The 21,013-nt window shown below is 38.8% G+C and overlaps 1 protein-coding gene across 4 annotated transcripts in view; it reads right to left on the bottom strand.

Moving 5' to 3' along the window:
• LIMS1 (LIM zinc finger domain containing 1) overlaps positions 1-21,013 on the bottom strand; it is a 163,802-nt gene that overhangs the window by 57,796 nt on the left and 84,993 nt on the right. For all 4 annotated transcript variants that reach the window (XM_065423809.1, XM_065423810.1, XM_065423808.1 and 1 more), the window contains one exon: positions 1,294-1,453. In XM_065423809.1, the coding sequence (XP_065279881.1) occupies positions 1,294-1,453 (160 nt within the window). Of the gene's footprint in view, positions 1-1,293; positions 1,454-21,013 lie in introns of those variants that run through there.

Below are 21,013 nucleotides of genomic sequence, written 5' to 3'. Positions count from 1 at the left end.
GTTCTCAGTACTCTTTTCCCCCCTCACAGCCAGGCAACCTCCTGCTTCCGGATGCTCTTCCCCTTCTTACCCAGCTGTTTGCACTGCTCTGAAACCAAGCTCCTGCTCCCAAACCAAGCTCCTGCTCCCACTACCCCACCTCTAGTTGTATCTCCTTCATTCCTGAATTAGAAATAGCACCAGTGAAAATAAAGACACAAGAGATGCATTTGGTGGAGAGAAAGTCCGAAGATTCTGACTGTACAGGAAAATAGGAAGGGCCTGGGGACTTGGCGAGAGTATTAACTGAAATAATAATACTGCTTCTTTTCACACTGCATCGTGTCTGAAGCACCTTAGAAGCCTAGACAATGTGAATAGGTTAGTAAGAGCTGGTTTACTCCATTCTGAGATTGTAATGTAACATAAATCTTTCCATGGACAATACTTGCCTATCTCACAGGCTTTAGTCTGTCCTATATAAATCACTCAATATTTTATAGACTGGTCAAAAGCTCTCTCTAAGGTCACTTTGTACTAGGTGAAAATAGCCCACCCACAGCCTGAATCCCCATGAAAGAGAAAAGAGGGGGGAGAAACTGGATTAAAATTAAAATACATATTTGACCTGAGAGAACACAAATTTTAGAAAAATATGCTAAAGGGCCCTTAAATTCAATGTTTAACAATTGATTTAGAATATCCTCAGATTGCTATGCCAAGGAACAGCACAACAAAAGTGATACAAGTTCTGACAGTATAATACAATGTAATGAGCAAAGCATTAACTCAGAATTGTTTTAGTTTTGTTAGTTTAAAATGCTATACCTTACTAGAGATGGTCCTGAAGTAGAATACCTGATCCAAATCCCATCATACTCTGGGTACGTTCAAATCTGAATCTGAACATCACATCATGGGCTCATCTCTAATAGAAACACTCTGGGTGAAATCCTGGCCACAGCAAAGTCAGTGGGGTCAGGATTTCACTCTCTACGTTACATTTCTTTTTAGTAGCTGTGTTTTCTGAGTGCTTCCAGTACAACATACATAATGTGTCTTTATAGGCAAAGCTCCTGCACTCCCACATTATGTAGATGTGTCATAGAAATGTCCCATAATGTGTCTTTACAGGCAAAACTAGAAATGTCTCTACTTCCTTCTGTCTCTGCTGGATATTTCTTTTCAAAGAATGCTCCTGCCATTCTGTGATAATATTTTATAAACAAATGCACTGTCAGTATTTATCATTTGTACGTTATAAACAATAAAAGCCAAGGAACTCAGGGGAGAAAAACATTTTAACCAACTTACCTCGTAAAAGAGCCCTTCAGGGAACTGCTGAAAGCACTGGGCACACACAAAACACTGTTCATGGTACAGTTCACCATTGCTGTTAACAATCTTCTCAGCAGGTGCAAAGCCTCCTTTGCAGCGCTCACATATGGCATTTGCAAGAGCATTTGCCATATTACTGTAACAAAAAACAAACCAAAAAGAGATTGTTGATCTTCTCTAAAATGAGGGGATAAAGAAAAAGGAAACACTCAGTTCCACTGATTTTATTTCATTTCTCTTTTGAAAAGCCAACTGTCCCAATCAAACTCCCACTGAAGTCATGGAAATCTTTCCACTGACTATAATGGGAGTTGCAGCAGTCCCTTAATGAGGAAAAAGTTGTGAGATGTTTCCATTTTTTTTTTTTTTTTTTTTTGGTCAAAGCAGCACCCTATTCTAAGAACTTTTGGTCAAAAATGTATGTTCAGGCTTGTATGAGGGGAAAAAACAGGTTATATTTTCATTCAATCAAGTACTACAAGAAAGAAAAGGAAATAAACAATTACAATGATTATGGAAGACAAGAGCCAATTTCATCAGTAATTAAAGATGTTTCCCCATCTGAGATCAAAGCAAGAATATTGTTCTGAAAGTGAATATCAATTCAAAACCAATTCAAAAGATCTGAGGCATCAATAAAAAGGACAAAATATATTTAACATAACTTCTATGGCAGAAATAATCAAGAGGTAAGGAATGGTAAATGGTAAAAAGTGTTCTTTAGATTTTTCAATTTTGCAAAATGACTTGAAGATACATGGAATTTGAATCAGAGATTAGGAAAACTTCCAAATAACAATGCTTGGGTGTGCTTCTTAAAGGCATGTAGTAATAACATTATAATGCAATATTTGCAAATATCAGAGGGACTAAACTCTATCTTTAAGGACAAATCCTCATCTGCAATAAATCAACACAGCTCCTTTGCAATCAAATGAGGAACTGCTCTAAAATTTCAAAGTCTATGCTTGATTTTTCACACTGCAAGAGGCTTTCTTGCTTAAATCTAAATTCACAAAACTTAAGTCTTTGAGACTAAGTTTTCTATTAAATACTTATCTGTAACATGGAGAATGCACAGGACAACTCTTAATTTTCACAACATCTGACAAATGTTAGCAGAACATGTTCTAGAGTGTATACAAGAACAATTTCAGGTATTTGAATTTGCTGGTAATCTGATTTGATCCAAACATTTAATCAGAAGTTTATAAACAATCTGTTTTATTCTTCAAAAATAAACAGATTTTATTGTTCAGAAAAAATCATGCTGTATCTATAGATATAAAAGGCTCAATCCCACACAAGGTGCTGAGTGCCTGTGACTCCCATTGATTTCAATAGGAGTTGGAGGATGCTCAGCACCTTGTGCAGGAACAATCTCATACAAAGTACTAGCAAGCATACATTTTATTAAATACACCGCTACCTCGATATAACGCGACCCGATATAACATGAATTCGGATATAACGCGGTAAAGCAGTGCTCCCGGGGGGGGCTGCACACTCCGGTGGATCAAAGCAAGTTCAATATAACCCGGTTTCACCTATAACACGGTAAGATTTTTTGGCTCCCGAGGACAGTGTTATATCGAGGTAGAGGTGTAGTTGAAAGCTGGTCTATTCCTTATCCTGTTGTACCACATAAAAAGGCTAACCCCTGATTAAAGAAACACTTGACTGGTTATTATTAATCTGCTGCTTTTTTCTATTCTACAGCATTTTACAGAAAAAGGTGTCTTCCAGAGATACCTTCATGAGCAAAATCCCTGACAAAGAGTATCAGACCAAGAACATTTTATTCCACAGGGGTTTCAGTCAAACACATACAAAAAGAAATGTTAAGCGCCAACAGTTGTGTTTAAGCTCTATAGCTAACTGCCTTTCTCCACAATCTATCTCCATCAAAACTATTGTGCTTTATGGAAGAGAATTGAATCGCTTCATTTGTCATACCCAATAACAGAATAAACTGGATGTGACGCCAATATTGATCACAATATAAATTGTGACCTTTCTTTAGAGCTCAACAGCTCTTGAATACTAAGAATGATAAACGAAGACTATAGCTTAGAATTCAACTTTCAGCATTAATTTAGGCAACCGCATAAAATAAAGAAACTTGGAAAATGACAGCTTCTATCAAAACAAAGCCTTATAACCCTCCTTTCTCCCAAAAATGCAAATATTTCTTCACTTTTCTTTGAGAAATATGTATTACTATAGCACTACTGATTAATATTAAATGTAGAATGGTTTTCTTTTGTTACCAATGGGATAGTTTACACATTTCCCCCATAATTTACAGAACCTAATATCAGAAGTCTCACAGAGCACATAGTCTATTCAACAAATCCAATCTAATACATGTAATTGAAATAAAACCTACTGAAATTAAAGTCTGTTTTTGTTTACAGCAACTGTTGCAAGTTTTAGAAGAAATCAAAACTAGAAATTTATCGTAGGAATAGTAAGCTTTATGTTAGAGAGTGATTCAAACACATTCTACATGAAATTTCATTGGAAAAAAACAACTGCAGATTTTAAAATTATTTTACCACAGTAACATCCCAACTTGAAAAAGTGAACTTACAATCTTGCATAAAAGTCACAAAATTCTTTGTATACTTTTATGTCACTGTGCCTACGTTGCAATTTTGACACTGCTTTCTCGCCTTCATTTCCATTGATATTATGCAGATCATGAATACCCCTGTGTGGAACTTCTTCATTCTCTGGAATCATATAGGAGTGAGCTCTGCTTTGGAATTCCATATTTTCCATAATTGGAAATTCAATTAATTTAATCCTTATTTTAAAAAAATCAACTGCTATTGTGCAAAGAAGCTGCAGACAATAAAGTTGGGAGACACAATGTGCAGGACTTCCCCTTGTTCCCAGCAAAGTGATTTACTTCCACAGTTTCACATCAGTTAGAAGGCTTGCCGAGCCCTCTGCTAGAGTTTCAAGTTAAAAGTTCACCAGCAGAGGAGTTAGAATGATATGCTGTGATTTGCTAAGATCCATTGGAACACATTCCATTACAAGGTTGTAATACAAACTTGGGCAGTACATACAGTCTTCACTATCTATTGCTGATAATAAGAATTCCATTCCGACACAGAAGAGCTATTTTATGATAAGCATATATGACAACATATTCACTGTCAAACTCATTAATAGTTACTATTTACTGGGGGAAATGATTCCAATAATACTGTATCATGAACACACCAAGAAAAGTATTCTGTATTATTAGATACAGATTGCTTTAAAGTTCTGTTAGCCTAGATTGTAAAATTAGTCTTTTACAATGTGTGCTCCTTATGTATCTTCTCGGTCAAATGTGCTGAGTTTATTGGTAAACATTTTTCTTTCTGCCAGCATTGCAAAGAAGATATAGCTACAAGTGGATCGGTTATTTTCTATTTTGTCTCACACATCATTAGCTGAACTGCCAAATAAGTTCTAGTTGCTGATGTAAGAAGCAGAAACAAATAATCTTGATTTTAAGTTACCAGGTTGTGTTTACAGCACTGCACTGACAGATAAATCCCATATAGATCTGAAAGCTGAATGAATTTAATATGGCTATTAGGGAAGGGGGGGGGGGGGAGCAGATTATAAGGATGTCAATTGTCCTATCATCACAATGATGATGACTTCTGATGCTGACTATATACCATTTGTTCATATGGGTTTTATTATACAGTAATTATTTTAATGCAACATTCAATTTGATACGAGTCCCCGCACTCCAACTGCAGATTTCTTAGTAGTAGAAGTTGTCCTATCCCAGGAGATTAAGTACCTTTACTCTTTCTGGAAGGAAAAAAAGTCTGGATTTGCAGGCAATAGTTATACTCCTTTGTCACATTTTAGTCAGCTACGATAGGCCCAGCCTCTGACAGCTTAGGACTTCAAACCAAAATGGATTTTTGAAAGTTCTTTCAAGTAACTGACACCTCATGTTCAACTCAGTCTTAGTAGCAAATGATTACAAAAATGAATAGTAAACCATATGTATTTTGCCTTTTCTGCAAGAGGGTTTCAGTATCCAGAGAATTTGCTTGTTAGAGGGAAGTCTGAGAAAGTGAGGAAGGAGAATAGGGGGAAGGAAGTGCAAACAAATATACAGTTTAGGAACAGCAAGCAACACAGGGGTCTTACAAAAACCCCTGACAAAAATCAAGGGAATTCCATTCAAATCTTTCATTTTTAATAAACACCAGTGTCTTTGAAAAGAAAAAGAAGAATCCATTCCAAAGGACCTGTTTGCATTACAATTTTTAAACAAATTTGAAAGTGTTTTCTGGCATGGTTGGCTCTAAACATGATTTGAATCCACACACAATATGATTAAAAAGTCTGTCACCCTTGGCAGAGGCCTAGGCTAGCACATTGTACCCAGTTCAGCAGGTTACGCTATTTTGCAGATTTGCACAGAAAACTCTCTTAGCACATGGTTAGGTAGCATGGGAGGTTCAGATGCACAAACATAGCTATGATATCAGAGAAGATGCTGTGTGGACACAAACTGAATCATGTCACTTGTACCCGGTTAAGCTGACTGTGCATCTAACCAATCACAAAAATCACACTTAAAAATGTAGTGTGGACAGGGCTATTGTCCCATCACCTTAAACTTTGTTTACTGATATTTGACAAGCAAACATTTTTTTCCTCCTTTTTTTCACTGTAATTTTGAAGTAGAATATGTAGCATGTGTATGAGAGGAGATAAAATTTGTAATTGTTTCTTTGGAGCTATTGTGATATAAAAGAATACTTAAAAAATATGTTTTAGAGTCATGGTACTCTGGTTCAACTAACAGTGCTGCTATCACAGTAATATTAATGTGTTCAGTATCCCTCCTACCCTGATACTGGTGCTCAGTGCTAGTATCGGAGGCTGCGTACATACTAGAATACCATGTACCTGCTGACAGCAATGCTGTGTCTGTCACAGTGAACGTTCTAGCATAGATAGGGCTGCGGCTGTAGCACTATGCCCTGGTCAGAGGATAGATTCAGAACATGGTGCTGGAAAAATTGGGAGCCCTGACTACGTAGCACTTGCACTGCTCCTGCGTAATCTCTATCATTGGAGATTTTTAACAGCAGGTTAGACAAACACCTGTCTGGGATGGTCTAGAGAATACTAGTCCTGCCATGAGTGCAGTGGACTGGACAAGATGACCTCTCAAGGTCCCTTCCAATCCTACGATTCTATGATTCTACTGCTGCACCAGTGATGAACAACAGGCACTGTAGGTATAGCAGTGGAGATGTAGCCACTGTGATGTTCCTTGTCCTCTTCCATATTAGCTCTATTGGAAATGCAGGATCAAAACGAATACAGTTCTATAGTAATATTACAACAGCAGTTTACATAGAGAGGTGATCTGGTTCTCACTTGGGGCTCTTTTCTTAGTTTAAGGTTTATATTTTAGATTGGCAGAGTTAAAAGAGCATAAATGCAACCTCCTTTAAAAAAATGTTCCCCTAAAACCTTAAAACAAAAACCTGTTTGAATTTGAAACCCGCTCTCTACATGTAATGTGCTGCGGCTCTCTACCCTAGTATCACTATTCTTTTATTAATCTTCTCCCATATACCTGTGAGCGCTCTTCTCAAGGTGGAATTGTCATGTGACTTCCCAATGACACCTTAGTTGACCCAAAAAAGGTCAATGTAAACTCAAAAATAGATACATATGTCCAATGTTTGTGCTGGTACTCAGCGAGTGCAGCACCTTCTGTTTAAATGATTTAAATGTTGCTCCAATTTAGAGAAATGTATTTAGGAGTTTTGATAGATGTATTAATTACTATTTTGTAAAAACACAAAATACTTTTTTGTATTCTAGATGCTTTTACAGTTCCTGTCCTCTTCATTCAATGACAGAGTGCTGTTTTGGCATTTAAAAACATTGGGCTGGTCCACACTAACCCCCCCACTTCGGACTAAGGTACGCAAATTCAGCTACGTTAACAACGTAGCTGAATTCGAAGTACCTTAGTCCGAAGTTACCGCGGTCCAGACGCGGCAGGAAGGCTCCCCCGTCGATGCTGCGTACTCCGCTCGCCGAGCTGGAGTACCAGCGTCGAAGGCGAGCACTTCCGGGATCGATCCGGGGCACTTCCGGGATCGATCCGGGATCGATTTATCGCGTCTTAACCAGACGCGATAAATCGAACTCAGAAAATCGATTGCTTACATCCGGACCCGGATGTAAGTGAAGACGTACCCATTGTGTTGATGGTTGTCAAAGCTCTAGCCCCATAGCTGCAGTCTAATCATGTCAATTCATCCAGCTGTTGCAGGATGAACTAAGGAGTTCAAGAGGAGCACTAAGTCAACATGCCAAAAATCCTAATGAAACAATAAAGTTACCATACATTTTTGATGGCCAATTTTTGAGTCTTAATATCTCAGTAAGTCATTATTTTGAAAGCAGCAAAAAAAGAAAAATGACAGGCTGTTGTGGATTAATCACTTGCTAGAACAGTTCAGTGGTTTGAGCATTGGCCTGCTAAACCCAGGGTGGTGAGTTCAATCCTTGAGGGGGCTATTTAGGGATATGGGGCAAAAATCTGTTGGATGATTTAATTGGGGATTGGTCCTGCTTTGAGCGGGGGGTTGGACTAGATGATCTCCAAGGTCCCTTCCAACCCTGATATTCTATGAACTAGTTTTTGTGTCTTAAATGGGCAAAACCTCTTGGGCCAGATTCTGTTCTTACATATACCAGTGTCACTCCATTTCAATGCAACTCCCCTGTACATCTATGCTCTCATTTCCCTGCTCCCCTTCCTGATGCCTAAGCTTTTCCCAATCTTTTTACCTTACTGTTTCCTTCATCCCTTTCCCCAGTCTTAGATTTGTGACTTCTAATTTGCTCCACCCAAGCCTCCTCTTCTTGCAAGTCCTTCTTCAAAAATACCACTTCCGGGGGGGGGGGGGGGAATTATCAACTCTTTACCCATTTTCTTCAGTTGTCCTGTGTATTCTTATTTGTCTTTTCTTGTTTAGATAGCTAGCAGTGCCAAGCATCCTCTAGGTTGCTCTCAGGGGGCTGCCATAAATTGAGGACCCCAGAGGCTCCTCTAATTTATGCTGTGGCACTTTTCAGCTCTTGCAGCAGTCTAGAATCCCAAGAGAGCAAAGGTGGCTTTCTCGCCTTTTGTGCTGTGCCAAGAGGCGCAGTACAGAATCTCAACCCGCCTCTTCTTATCTGTGGTGTAAAACACTGTGCAAACTTCTGATGCCACAGAAACGTTTTGTAATAATAATGAAAGGGCACCCTGAGTTGCATATCAAAAGTTTTCATGGCACATTAGCCATGTGGCTCCTGTTGTCCTCATTAGGAGTGGTACAGCTACAAAAAGTTGTGTTTACCTCAAGATCTGAGTCCACAAAGGCTGTTTTAATCTTGTTGGCTGGTTTGAGGGCCAGATTCCTTAAAGTGACATGACTACAAATGTTAAATAAATACAAGGAGCCTGATTCTGAACTTCTACTAGTTTACACTGCTATGAGTCAGAAGTGACACTGGTTACAATGGAGAGAGACTGATATAAGTAAGAATCTTACTTGGGAATCTGGCCCCAAAAGATTTTGACCATTTACAAGGATTTTTGTGCTTTTAAAACACAAACGCTAGGCAAGGGATTAATCCACAACAGATGAGGGACCTGCATTCGATATGGCACGAGACAGGACCCCAATCGTGGGATTCTAAGATGAACCTTCTGAAAAATCAGATTCATAATGAGGATAGAGATACAACCCCAACTGTAATGTCACAGAAGGTGGATGATACCATATAAGATGTTTTAATTAACAGAAGCTGTAATGTTTGTCTTTTGTCTAGTGAGTATTAAAACCAGGCTGAATATTTTGGGTATCTGTCTTAGATCAAAGGGGGGGACTTTTATAGAGAAAGTTCAGCAGGACTTGCTGCTCATAGAACATTTTACTTCATTCCACAAATAGATGTGCAGAACAGTCACAACTCCAAACTAGGTGCTTGGCAATAACAGCTGCCATTGGTGACTTAATTGCACTACAGTGAAATAATGTTGTCTGCCTCATCTGAAAGGCTGCTGTGTCACTGCTGACCTCCTGAAAGCAAAGCAGCTACATTCCCTGTAAAAGGTCAAGTTATTGCAGAGCAGGATAAAAACTCACAGCACAATCCTCCCCCTCCATAACCGCGACACACAAAAGGATGATTTAATTTTAAATAAATTAATCAGCAGCCTTTGTGCAAGGTTATACAACAGCAGCCTTTGTGCAATGGAACACACACAAATATACAGTCAGTAGTTAGAAGAAAGTCTTTCAGTTTCCTCTTGCTATTAAATATACATGGCTTTCCAGGACCCTGCATAAAATTCTACACTGACTTTTTTTTAAAGTGCTGAATTGGCTCCTCCTCATCATCATTAAACTTAAAATTTAATATGGTCTTAAGTGACCAAAATATTAGTTTTTGTAATTGTTGGGTAAGTGTTCCCTAAATCAAATGGTTCTTACAAATTAATTTGAAGAAAGGAGTAATTCTTCTTTTTCTAGTTTTTTAATTGTAAATTATGGATGGGATTTTCAAAAGTCCTCAACACTGGCCTAACTCTGCTCCCATTTAAGATGATGAGAAAATACCCACTGACTTCAACATGATCAGAATTAGGTCAAAGTTGAGTGTTTCTGAAAACTGTAGTGATGTTTTCACACAGAATTATCTATAGGGTAGATGACAGACAGCCTTTATAACATAATTCGGTATAAACTTATGCCAGTGTAAACAAATGTGCTTGGTATCGGCTACTACAGAGAATTCATTTTCCATTTCTTTACTGGAAAGCGAATATTACAGGAATTTGATAAGAGGCATCTTCCCACAAGGATCTTTATAGATCATAATAATCAGTGAAAGTAATCTTAAAGTAGAATTTGTGGGAGAGAAAAGAGATATTTCAACAATACTTTTTTAGAAGATGTTTCAGAAAGTGTTGTATTTTCTTTTGCTGATGAAAAAAGTTTTCCAGCGAATCCCTGCTTTGTGTGAAATATATAGAACATGGGTAATTTTTCTCTTTACACCCTTCTTTAAGTTACCTTCGATTACATTCCTTTTCCTCCCACCACTGCCCCCCATCCAGCTATTCCTGAATACCTTTAGGCCAGCACTCCAAAAATATACCACAACATAACAGAAGTACTTTAGCACCTTTGCAGTGAGACATTGCATGAAATAGCTTATCCATAAAATAGGCACCCTACACTTACTTGGCTGTGCTGCAAGAACTCATGCTATATTCAACTCTTGTATGTCAGTAAATTTTTAAGCAGTTATATATACACTAGTGCTTTTTATAGAAAAACATTAGAATCCATTTGTAATTTAATTTTACAGTGTGAACTATAAAAAGTGTCAGGTATTGGACACCTATTGCTAGACACATATGTATTATTGACTCAGAGAAGAAGCGAGGTCCTACAGTTGACTGGATAGCATTTTCTCTTTGTGTGTGCCTGTTTGTAACAACGTTTGAGCACCGCATCTGATCAAAACCAACATTTCAGGAAACGCTCAAGGCAATAATAGGCAGATCCCTATTGATTTTGGGTAAAAGTGGAAAACTGGAAGCAGGAAATGGGAAACATATAGGGTAAGTCTACAATTAAAAACCCGGGACTGGCCAGTGCCAGCTGATTTGGGCTCACAGGGCTCGGGCTAAGGGGCTGTTTAACTGAGGTGTAGATATTCTGGCTCAGGCTAGAGCCTGGGCTCTAAGAGCCTGCAAGGTGAGCCCCAGAGCTGAGGCTGCAGCCCAAGCCTGAGCATCTACACCACAATTAAACAGCCCCATAGCCTGAGTCAGCTGACACAGGCCAGCTGTGGGTGTCTAACTGCAGTGTAGACATAGCCCTAGAGCTCCCTGCATCTAATTAGCAGACTCAGCAGCTTCAACCAGGCCTGTAAAGGTATGTTTACACAGCAAATAAAAACCCACGGCTGGCGGCCCATGCCAGCCAACTCAGGCTCATGGGGCTCAGGCTGTGGGGCTGTTTCACAGCTGTGTAGACATCCAGGCTTGGGCTGGAGGTGCCCGAGCTCCCACCTCACTGGGTCCTAGAGCCTGGACTCCAGCCCAAGCCCCATGAACCCAAGTTAGCTGACATGGACCAGCCCTGGGTGTCTAGTTGCATGTAGACACACCCTAATTGTCTATAGATTAAAGAACTGGTTGATGTCAGCCATTAACACTTTCCAGCCCAATTCCTCCCATCTCAGTTCTGCCCATCCTCCCAAGAAGAGCTCTGTGTAGCTCAAAAGCTTGAATGCCTGTCCTCTCCCTCACCAACAGAAGTGGTCCAATAAAAGATATTACCTCACCCACCTTGTCTCTCAAATATCCTGGAATTGACATGGCTACAAGTACATTGCACACATCCTCCCAGAAGTTTAACATGTTGACATCATGAATGACTTATCTCCCAGACAGAAAAAAAAGCAGTAAGAATTGGAGGGCATGGGGGAAGACGGGCACACACAGAGCCCCTGGCATGGGGGGCAGAATGAGAGCCTCGAATGAAAAGAGTGGAGAAGTCGGGGGGCACGCAGGCCCTGACATGACGGAAGGGGTGGGAGGATTGCAGTGAGTCCCCAAAATAGAGGGCGATGGGAGTGTGCCACACAGGGAGCTTGTGCGGGGAATGGAGGGATGTAAGGAGCTCCTCATGTGTGCAATGAGCTCCATCTGCAGAAGCTACAAAGCATTTGACCCCACCAGTAAATAATATTTTGATCATCATTTCTCATAACTATAAACACAAATCTGCAATATTGATCTTTATATTTTCTATGAAACTTCATGTCCTAGCGAAATTTGGTAATGCTGGGTTACAGTACTTCCCTTTGAAAATAGCAGTTTCCTTTCCCAATACCAGGTATTTAATAAATATAATCTATCATTACATATTGTCACAGATGCTGTTCCAAACAATAAGCTTGTAAATTTAAAGGAGAAATTATATTAAATGTTAGTCCTGCATTAACCATCTTCTTACAGTAGCTACAACTGATGTTTTTATAAGCTGAATGCCATGACCTGAACAGTTCATCCAGCAGCTATAATTAATATCTTGACTAAACTGAACACCCGGCCTTCCATGAAAGCCTTCTTGTATGTCCATGTAGTTCCTTATATGGTTGGGATAACTGTCAACACCAGACGTTCTGGCTCTAAACTACATTCTTATTATAGCAACAACTCCATTGGAGACTCCACACTGAAGGACTGACCTTCAGCTACGGTGGTGGAGGAGAGTGTTTATTTCTTTACTGAGACAGTCAGTCTTATATAGATCTCTTCTTAAGTAAACAAAGATATTAGCATTGATAGGAGAATCTACTTTATTTCACCTTTCACCTTACTGTAAGCTTTTCTTTTCTAAAATATTCTATAACTTCTATTAGTGACTTTAGAAGTCTGTTAAGTTTTTAGCTGTTTGAACTAAACAAGCTGTGTTGGGGAGAGAAGGAAGATGAGCTTGATGAAGAAAGCAGATCTATTGACACAACACTGTTTTTTCCTCCCATAAAGATTAAGTCACATCCGTTAACCACTTTGGTTTTAAGCATTGCATTTGATTTCTCAAATGTTCATCACTGCATTATCAAGTTCCAACATCAGAAAGGAGAGAATGGAAAATAGCTAAACAACCCGTATTTAGCTTCCCCCTTAAATATTCTGGTTAACACATTCTAACAGCCAGCAACAGAGTAAGTATTAATTGTAATTGGACCATGAGACAAATGTCAATAATATACACCTCTACCCCGATATAACGCGACCCAATATAACACGAATTCAGATATAATGCGGTAAAGCAGGGCGCCGGGGGGGGCAGGGCTGCGCACTGCGGTGGATCAAAGCAAGTTTGATATAACGCGGTTTCACCTATAACGCGGTAAGATTTTTTGGCTCCCGAGGACAGCGTTATATCGAGGTAGAGGTGTACTAGCAAAAAAAGCTAGCACAAAATGTCTGCTTTCATAGATTTTAAGATCCAAACAGACCATTACGATCATCTAGTCTGATCTCTTCTATAACACAGGCCAAAACCCCTCACTTTATACTGTGTATTTAGGGCTTACTCCCTCAGAAACAAGTATGTGAATTTCAGTACCACCAACTGTAAAATAAGAGATGCCAAACACTTTCTAAACCCAGGGCTATGGGTTTGTGGTTGGTTTTTTTAGACATTTCTAAAGTGACAGGCACCAGGGTAAGTCCCCATTGTCTAATGTTAAATGAATGGAGTATGAATGAACAATTGAAATACATACTCGAGAACAATAGGGACAGATTGGGTGAGGAAAGATGAGGAAGGAAAGATGAAGAAAGTGGTTACAATTTGAGAGTTAGTTTAAATAAAGAATTCAGTTTAATCCTAATGACTGCTTTGCATACTTCAGTCAAAATTCATCACAACCAACATGGCAATTTACTTAGCTGTCCCAAGGCGACAATGTATTTGCTATTTAAAAAAGCAAACTTAGCCCAGCATAACGTGCACACACTTCCTTGTGAACTGAATGTATGCTGTTAGAGGTTAGTACAGAGCCCACTAAAACATTGATTTTGCTACTGGTTTAATAATCAAAGTCTCAAAAGGAGAAACGTACATAAACATTTCTCTTTGAAAATGCCTAAATAAAGTAAAGTCAACAGCAGGAAAATACAAACACTGTTTACTAAAACAAAAGCAAACAGACCAGCTCAGGTAATTTGATTCTTATCCACAGCATGGATGATAACAGTTTTCAATAGCTGCCTAGGCCAGGGAACATGGAGTAACCAGATTTACTAAACAAACTTTCTGCCAAGGACATTATCAATCATTACGAGTGTGACATGCACAGGTTTAATATACAGAAATACAAAATTACATTTCACACTTTCTTCACCTTCATTCATTCTTTTTTTGGTACAAAAGCCTTTTGAACCTTTTATAAAAGCATAGTTGGAAAAAACAGGGGGAGGGACAATTGTAGCAGGGTTGGATATAGATGGAAAAAGCATAACAGTTTAACAATCTGGAGATTTAAGGTATAGCAAGAAGCATGCAACAAAGCTCTAAGGAATGCACACTTAAAAAAAAAAAGTTAAAAGCAGTTTATTTTAGAAACAAATTGCCAATACAAACATTTTTGTTACAGTGTGCAAAACTCTTCAGTTTTGGTTCAGAGGTTTATGATAATTTTTATTTTATGTATTCATTTTATTTTACCACTTCTGTCTGTATGAGTTCACAGCTGTGATTTTTGCTGTGTGTGTCAGGTTCCTCCCAAAACAAAAACCTCAGCCAAAATTACCAAGCTTTGCCTAGCTGATACCTAAAAGCAGAAAAGGAACAGGCTTGCAGAAAGAACTGCAAACCTTTTGCCAAATGTGGGCAGTTTCCCCTCATTAATAAACCCCAAAACATTATGAAAAGCTCATGGAGCTTTTCTAATGAAATTATTGGTTCACGCGAGTACTTTAAAGAAAAATCGAACTGCTACTAAGTTGACAGCTCTGAATATAAAAAGAAGGAATTTGAATTCCTAAGTCCCACAACTCATGAATTCTTATGGAAGAGACCAAGCGAAATGAAGGGGCCTCATAAAACCACGTGCATTAAGACATCAGATGGCATGCATGACCATTCAGAGTGTTATTTAGGTTTGGGACGTACACTAAAATAATCACAATCTGGCATCCCCCACTCAGTTCGTGGTACTCAAGAGAACACTGTGTGGGCTAGATTCACATTTTAACACACAACTTATTATATACAGGGACAGAAAAATCATGAACCCAGACCTCCTCTACTATCTAAAAGACTGGGGTTCACAGTTCTTTCCTGCCGTCTGTGAATCAGTGGGTTTTAACCAAGACTAAGTTTTATCTCTGCTACAGAGTATTTCTGTGTGGAAATTAATCATTTTATGGCAAATATTGTATTCAAAATCTAGTTTAAAATACTCACATATACATTAAAAATTAAAAGGTATTACATTAAATGTTATTTATAGAATGCTTTTGATGCAGGTGTTATTTAATTGTTAGACACACTAAGTCCGCATATCAAAAACAGGTTTTAAAATACGATCTATTTATGAAATGTAACCGACTAGCATTGAAAGAAAGAATTCTCACTCCTCTATCTATTTGTTGATATCTACTATAACCATTGTATTTACCACCATTTTATAAAACCAACAGACACAAAATTTTATGCTTGGATCATTACAGTAATTTAAGAGGAATGATTGCTCAATTTTCACCTACACAAGTACTGTTTATCACCACTTAGTCATTTGGACTCAAAGGATATTGTCTGATGGTGATTCAATGAAAAGAAATTGTTTAGGAATGATTATGCCACATAAAAAAGCAGGAGGGTGAGAACAAGAGAGAGGGTGTTCTCATCAAGAATCAGGGGGTAGCCGTGTTAGTCTGTATCTACAAAAACAACAAGGAGTCTGGTGGCACCTTAAAGACTAACAGATACAAAAACAACAAGGAGTCTGGTGGCACCTTAAAGACTAACAGATCTGCTAGTCTTTAAGGTGCCACCAGACTCCTTGTTGTTCTCATCAAGAGTTACTTTTCATTGCTTAGGGTTAAAGTAAGTGTGAATATACACTGTGTGCCTCTAATCCTTTGGAAGTGTCAAACTCTCTGGAATTTGCCATAAGAGGTGTCAATATTTCCTCTAATGGTGAGCATACATTGATGAACCCTCTCTTCACTTAAAACCTCAAACAGTCCAAGGATCAAAAATGTTTCTGATTCAGGGCAAAAGTTTTCTGGTCCAAAATACAGATTGCTCTGGTAGTATTTCTAGTCATAGCCGTGTACAAAATGTTGGACTTTAAACTTATTTCAATATTTTTATTATTGAATATTTACTGTGTAAAACCTCAATATCTGTACTTCTGCTTTGGTACTGATTACTGTTGCCACTGCTGTTGAGCCTCTACTGATATTTGCACCTTAAAGAAGCTGACTGGAGACCCTGCGGAGCTGAAGAAACTATGTATAAATATTAACTTTATTTTAAGTTTTGTGAGACAATTGTGAAATGTTACACATTAATATTCAACAGCCAAAGTTTAGGAATTCTGCAAATTAACCTTGCTTCCTCTGCCTTCCCTCGGCTCTCAGTATCCTGCAGAGTTCAGAAGCTCTGCAGGGTCCCTATTGCCTCATCTCACTCCTCCAAGTCAGCTCCTCACTGTTTCTCCTATGAGCACTAATAGGTCTGTAGGGAGGCAACGTCCATAGGCATCTTATGAGAGCTATCTAGGGGTCTGTCTGATGAGAGCTTTTTAGATTTTACATTGGGGATGCTTGGGACGCTGCATAACTTTTAAATGCTAAGGGACACTACGAAATGGATTGCCCAGGACACGGCTGAACTGCTTCAGGCTTTACAAACTAGGGCTCCAATTCAGCAAAGCATTTAAACACATGCTTAACTTTAAGCATATGCTTACATCCCAAATCCCTTAAGTATGTGCTTAACTGGAGTCTAAAGCAATTTGTCTGCAAAACGGCTTAGTACTTCAGTGCAGAAAATTAAGAGTTTGCGTTCACCAGGCGAATACAAAACTGATCCAGTAGTTTTCAACTGTCAATGTCTCTCAATACGGAGAAAGCTTTATAAGATATCTTCTGTGACAAGAGAATAGAGTGACAAACTACTCGAATAACTGATGAAAACTAAATGAAGAAAGCTAGTACCTCATAATTTTGCTAAGCAGCAGCATAGTGAAATTAACAAGACTCCTGTCAGTTTGCTTATGATATTCAGAACTTTGCAGAGAGCAGTGAGACTACCAGGAATCATGTCACTTTCACACTGATGCTGATTCCTTGGAAAGCTAGAAGCAGAAACAGAAAACATGGGAGTTACTCACCTAGGGCTTGATTCAGTGCACAGTGGCCAAACTCCCACTGACTCCAATTGTGCAGGATTGGGTCTTTGACCAAAAAAACAAGTGCTGTGGAGAGGTAGTGAATGAGAGAGAGAGAAACTCTCTGGATTGCACTTACAGAACTCTGCACCAACAAAGAATTTTAAAACATTTAACTACCACCAATCTGTAACTCCTAGAGCTGGGGAAACTGAGGCACTGAGTGCTTAAGTGATTCATCCAACATCATACAGACTGTGGCAGATACCGAAACTGAAGGCAAATTTTCCAATTCACAGGATTCTACTGCAGACTGAGAATGACAAATTTTAGAATTTAATTGTCAAACCCTGCGGTAGGTGGAAAAAAATGCTTCTGGGCTGATTCACTGAAAATTGCACAGCAGAATTATAAACCTCTGGAAGACAATGATGGAAATAGACTATACCAGCATCAATGGGTACAGCTTCAAAAGTTAAAGATCTGTTTCCTGTTATGGACCCTCAAAGCCGGCAGTGGATGATCTCTCTCAAAAGTTATGTTAACACAGGAAATTACTCTATTTTCCTACTCTACTTCACATATCTTTAAGGGATTTTTTTTTTTTTTTTTAGGGAAAGTCAATGGTATTTTCTTACTTTGTAAACCTTTAGGAATTTAAACCTACATACATATTCTGAATATATTGTTCAATGGTGTAATGCAGCATTACAATGTCCTAATTATTAATTATTTGTATTTTAATACTTCAGATTAAGTCACATTACACTTCATTTCAAATTAAAAGTTAAAAAAAAAAAAAACACCAAAAATTCAGCAGCAAATATCCATTTAAAGCTCTTTGGCATCGGCAATATTGATGCTTCTGCAGCAGTCTGTGAAGACTGTGCCAGAAAAATATGATTTCCAGAAGATGAGGATTAAAACAGGTATCTGGTTTTGCAGAATATATGGAATTATACATACATCTGAGTTCAAGACAGAAGTTATTATCGTACTGGGGTTCTCATACTTTGTGTTCCCGTGGTGCTACTCAGTTTTAACACTGATCCATAAAGTAAATTAAATCCAAACTGGACTCAAGCTCCCACTGTGATCACTAAAGCATTCTATAACAGTCCCTCTCTCAGGAAAATCCCAGCAGTTAAGACTAGAAAGAACCTTTGCTGCACCCACTCACCCAACACACCAGCTACATGCAGAAACTCAGGGAAGAATATATGCTTAGTAGATACATTCTATCAAGATGTTCATCACTCTATATGCTTAGTAGATACATTCTATCAAGATGATGTTCATCACTCCACCTAACAGCCAATAATTGGGCTGTAAGAGAGAGAGAGTGTGTGTGTGTGTCTCTCTCTCTCTCTCTCCCAGGGATATTAAATCAATTCCCTTACCAAGGACAATGAGTGGGGTAACTGTGCTATTCCCTATACAAACACATATGATTACCCTGTGCTTGCTCCCCCAAAAAATAATAATCTAGGAAGACAAGTAACAAAAGAAGGGTAAGGGAGAGGGACACTATAAGGGAGAGAGGCAACAAAGTGCTGGAAAAAGGAGAACTGGTAGAGGACATTTACCTGGGCTTCATCTAAGGCTTCTTCAGAATGCCCCATAAGAGGCCACTAAGGGTACATCTCCACTGCAAAAAAACCCAAACAAACAAAAAACCACCCCTCCAACCCCCCACCCCCACTGCCGTGAGTCTCAGAACCTGCGTGAACTGATTCAAGCTCATGCTATGGGGAAAAAAATATCAGTATACATGTTCTCACTCAGGTGGAAGCCTGGGCTCTCCGAACGACCCCAACTTGCCAGGTTTTAGAGCCCAGGCTCCAGCTCAAGTGGGAACATCTATACTGCTAGCTTTAGTCTCATAGCACAAGCCCTGCAAACCCCAGTCAGTTGACCTGGCTCTGAGACTCGCTGCTGTGGTGGGTTTTTTGGGTGTGTGGCCGAGCCCTAAGAAAACTAAGTAGTCATACACAAATTTTGGTGCTGGATTAGAAAACAAAGAACAGGGATGAATGGCCAGTTTCTAATATGGCAAAAGGTTTACAGTGAATTGACCCAAGTACTGGTACTATTTAATATTTAATTAAATAACTATGGAAAAGAGGGGTTAGCCACAACTATGAAAAATTAATGAAGTGGAGAACTTCAGGGGGATGTTACAAAGCTATACAATAGGGCAACATGATGATGGCATATTAAATTTAGTATACACAAGTAATGCACACTGCAAGGAACATTTTATCCTATTGATAGAGTCTAAAGTAAATGTAACCACTAAGGACAGATCCTAAGGTGTAACTGTGGAGAACTCAATGAAAAAAGAGAATGTTCTGCAGTGTTCCATTTAATATTCATGAAAATTAAGGGCTTCCTCCTCCTGAGTCCTCATTCTTCTTCATCTCGTAGTTAAGTCATAATCCTATATTTATAACATTGCAATCTTTTGCCATAGAAATGATTGCAAAATCACAAATAAGGCAGCATGGCAACTACAGGATGAAATAAGAAAATGGGTTAGGAAGGAGCAAAATCCAGTTTAAGCAGAAATAACTTCAACAATTAGCAAATCTGATAAGAACAATTATGAAAAGAGCAAAAGGACTGAATTTATGTTATAATTTTCATCTATTTAAAACATTTTTTTAAACATAATCAAGTCCCCTCTTAGACATTAACCTTCAAGGCACTTTACAACTCTGGCCCTTCCCTAGTGATCCACTTTTGATATAGGTTGCCTACTGTTTACCTGCTTGCCCTTTTGTCCCATGAACATCTTTGGACTTTCTTCCATTTCACCTCTTATGCTTGGAACGCCTTCCATTAAATTAACCGAAAGGCTACTTACTGACCTCTCCTTCAAAATATTTCTCAGGAGCCACTTCTGCTCACATGTTGCTGATCTTCATAAATTGTAAGCTACTGAAGGCAGGAATCACGTGCACCTTTATGAAGTGGGTTCTAGCCCACAAAAGCTTATGCCCAAATAAATTTGTTAGTCTCTAAGGTGCCACAAGGACTCCTTGTTGTTTTTGCTGATACAGACTAACACAGCTACCACTCTGAAACCTGTCTTTATGCTTGTGTAGCATCCCACACAATCCAAATCAGGGCTGCTAGGAGCTACCAAGATATCCACGTTAAACAAGAATAATGACAATATTACAGCTATAAAGTATGGATCTCGTTTATTTGCTTTCAACAGATCTATTTGCAGGTTCTGTTTATGAAAGCAGATTCTGATCCCATAAGGACTTTGACACATTATTTAAAAGTAGTAAAAAGAGACAAAAAGTAGATAAAATGCATTGAATATATTAAAAACAATATATACAAAGGAAAGGAAATGTTGAGTGGAGAATGAACCTCTGAACATACCCCATTCGACTGAGCTTAATTACTAAGTGATTTTTCAGTCATATGTTATTAACTGAGGGCTGGTCTACACTAAGTTACATCGGCACAGCGACATCTCTGAGGGGTGTGAAAAAGCCATACCCATGAGAAATGTAGCTATACCAACCTAACCTCCAGTGTGGACAGCACTAGGCTGATGAAATAATTCTTCTGTTGACCTAGCTATCGCCTCTTGAGGAAGTGGATTACCTATGCCAGTGGGAAAACCCCTCCTGTTGGCATAGGTAGTGTCTACACTGAAGTGCAACTGTGGTGCAACTACAGCGTGGCAACTGTGTCACTG

The sequence above is a fragment of the Emys orbicularis genome, chromosome 1, assembly GCF_028017835.1.
Source record: "Emys orbicularis isolate rEmyOrb1 chromosome 1, rEmyOrb1.hap1, whole genome shotgun sequence".
In the NCBI taxonomy this organism is placed as follows: domain Eukaryota; kingdom Metazoa; phylum Chordata; order Testudines; family Emydidae; genus Emys; species Emys orbicularis.
Note: the sequence above shows the minus strand (reverse complement) of the source record. Positions and strands in the feature narration are given on the sequence as shown.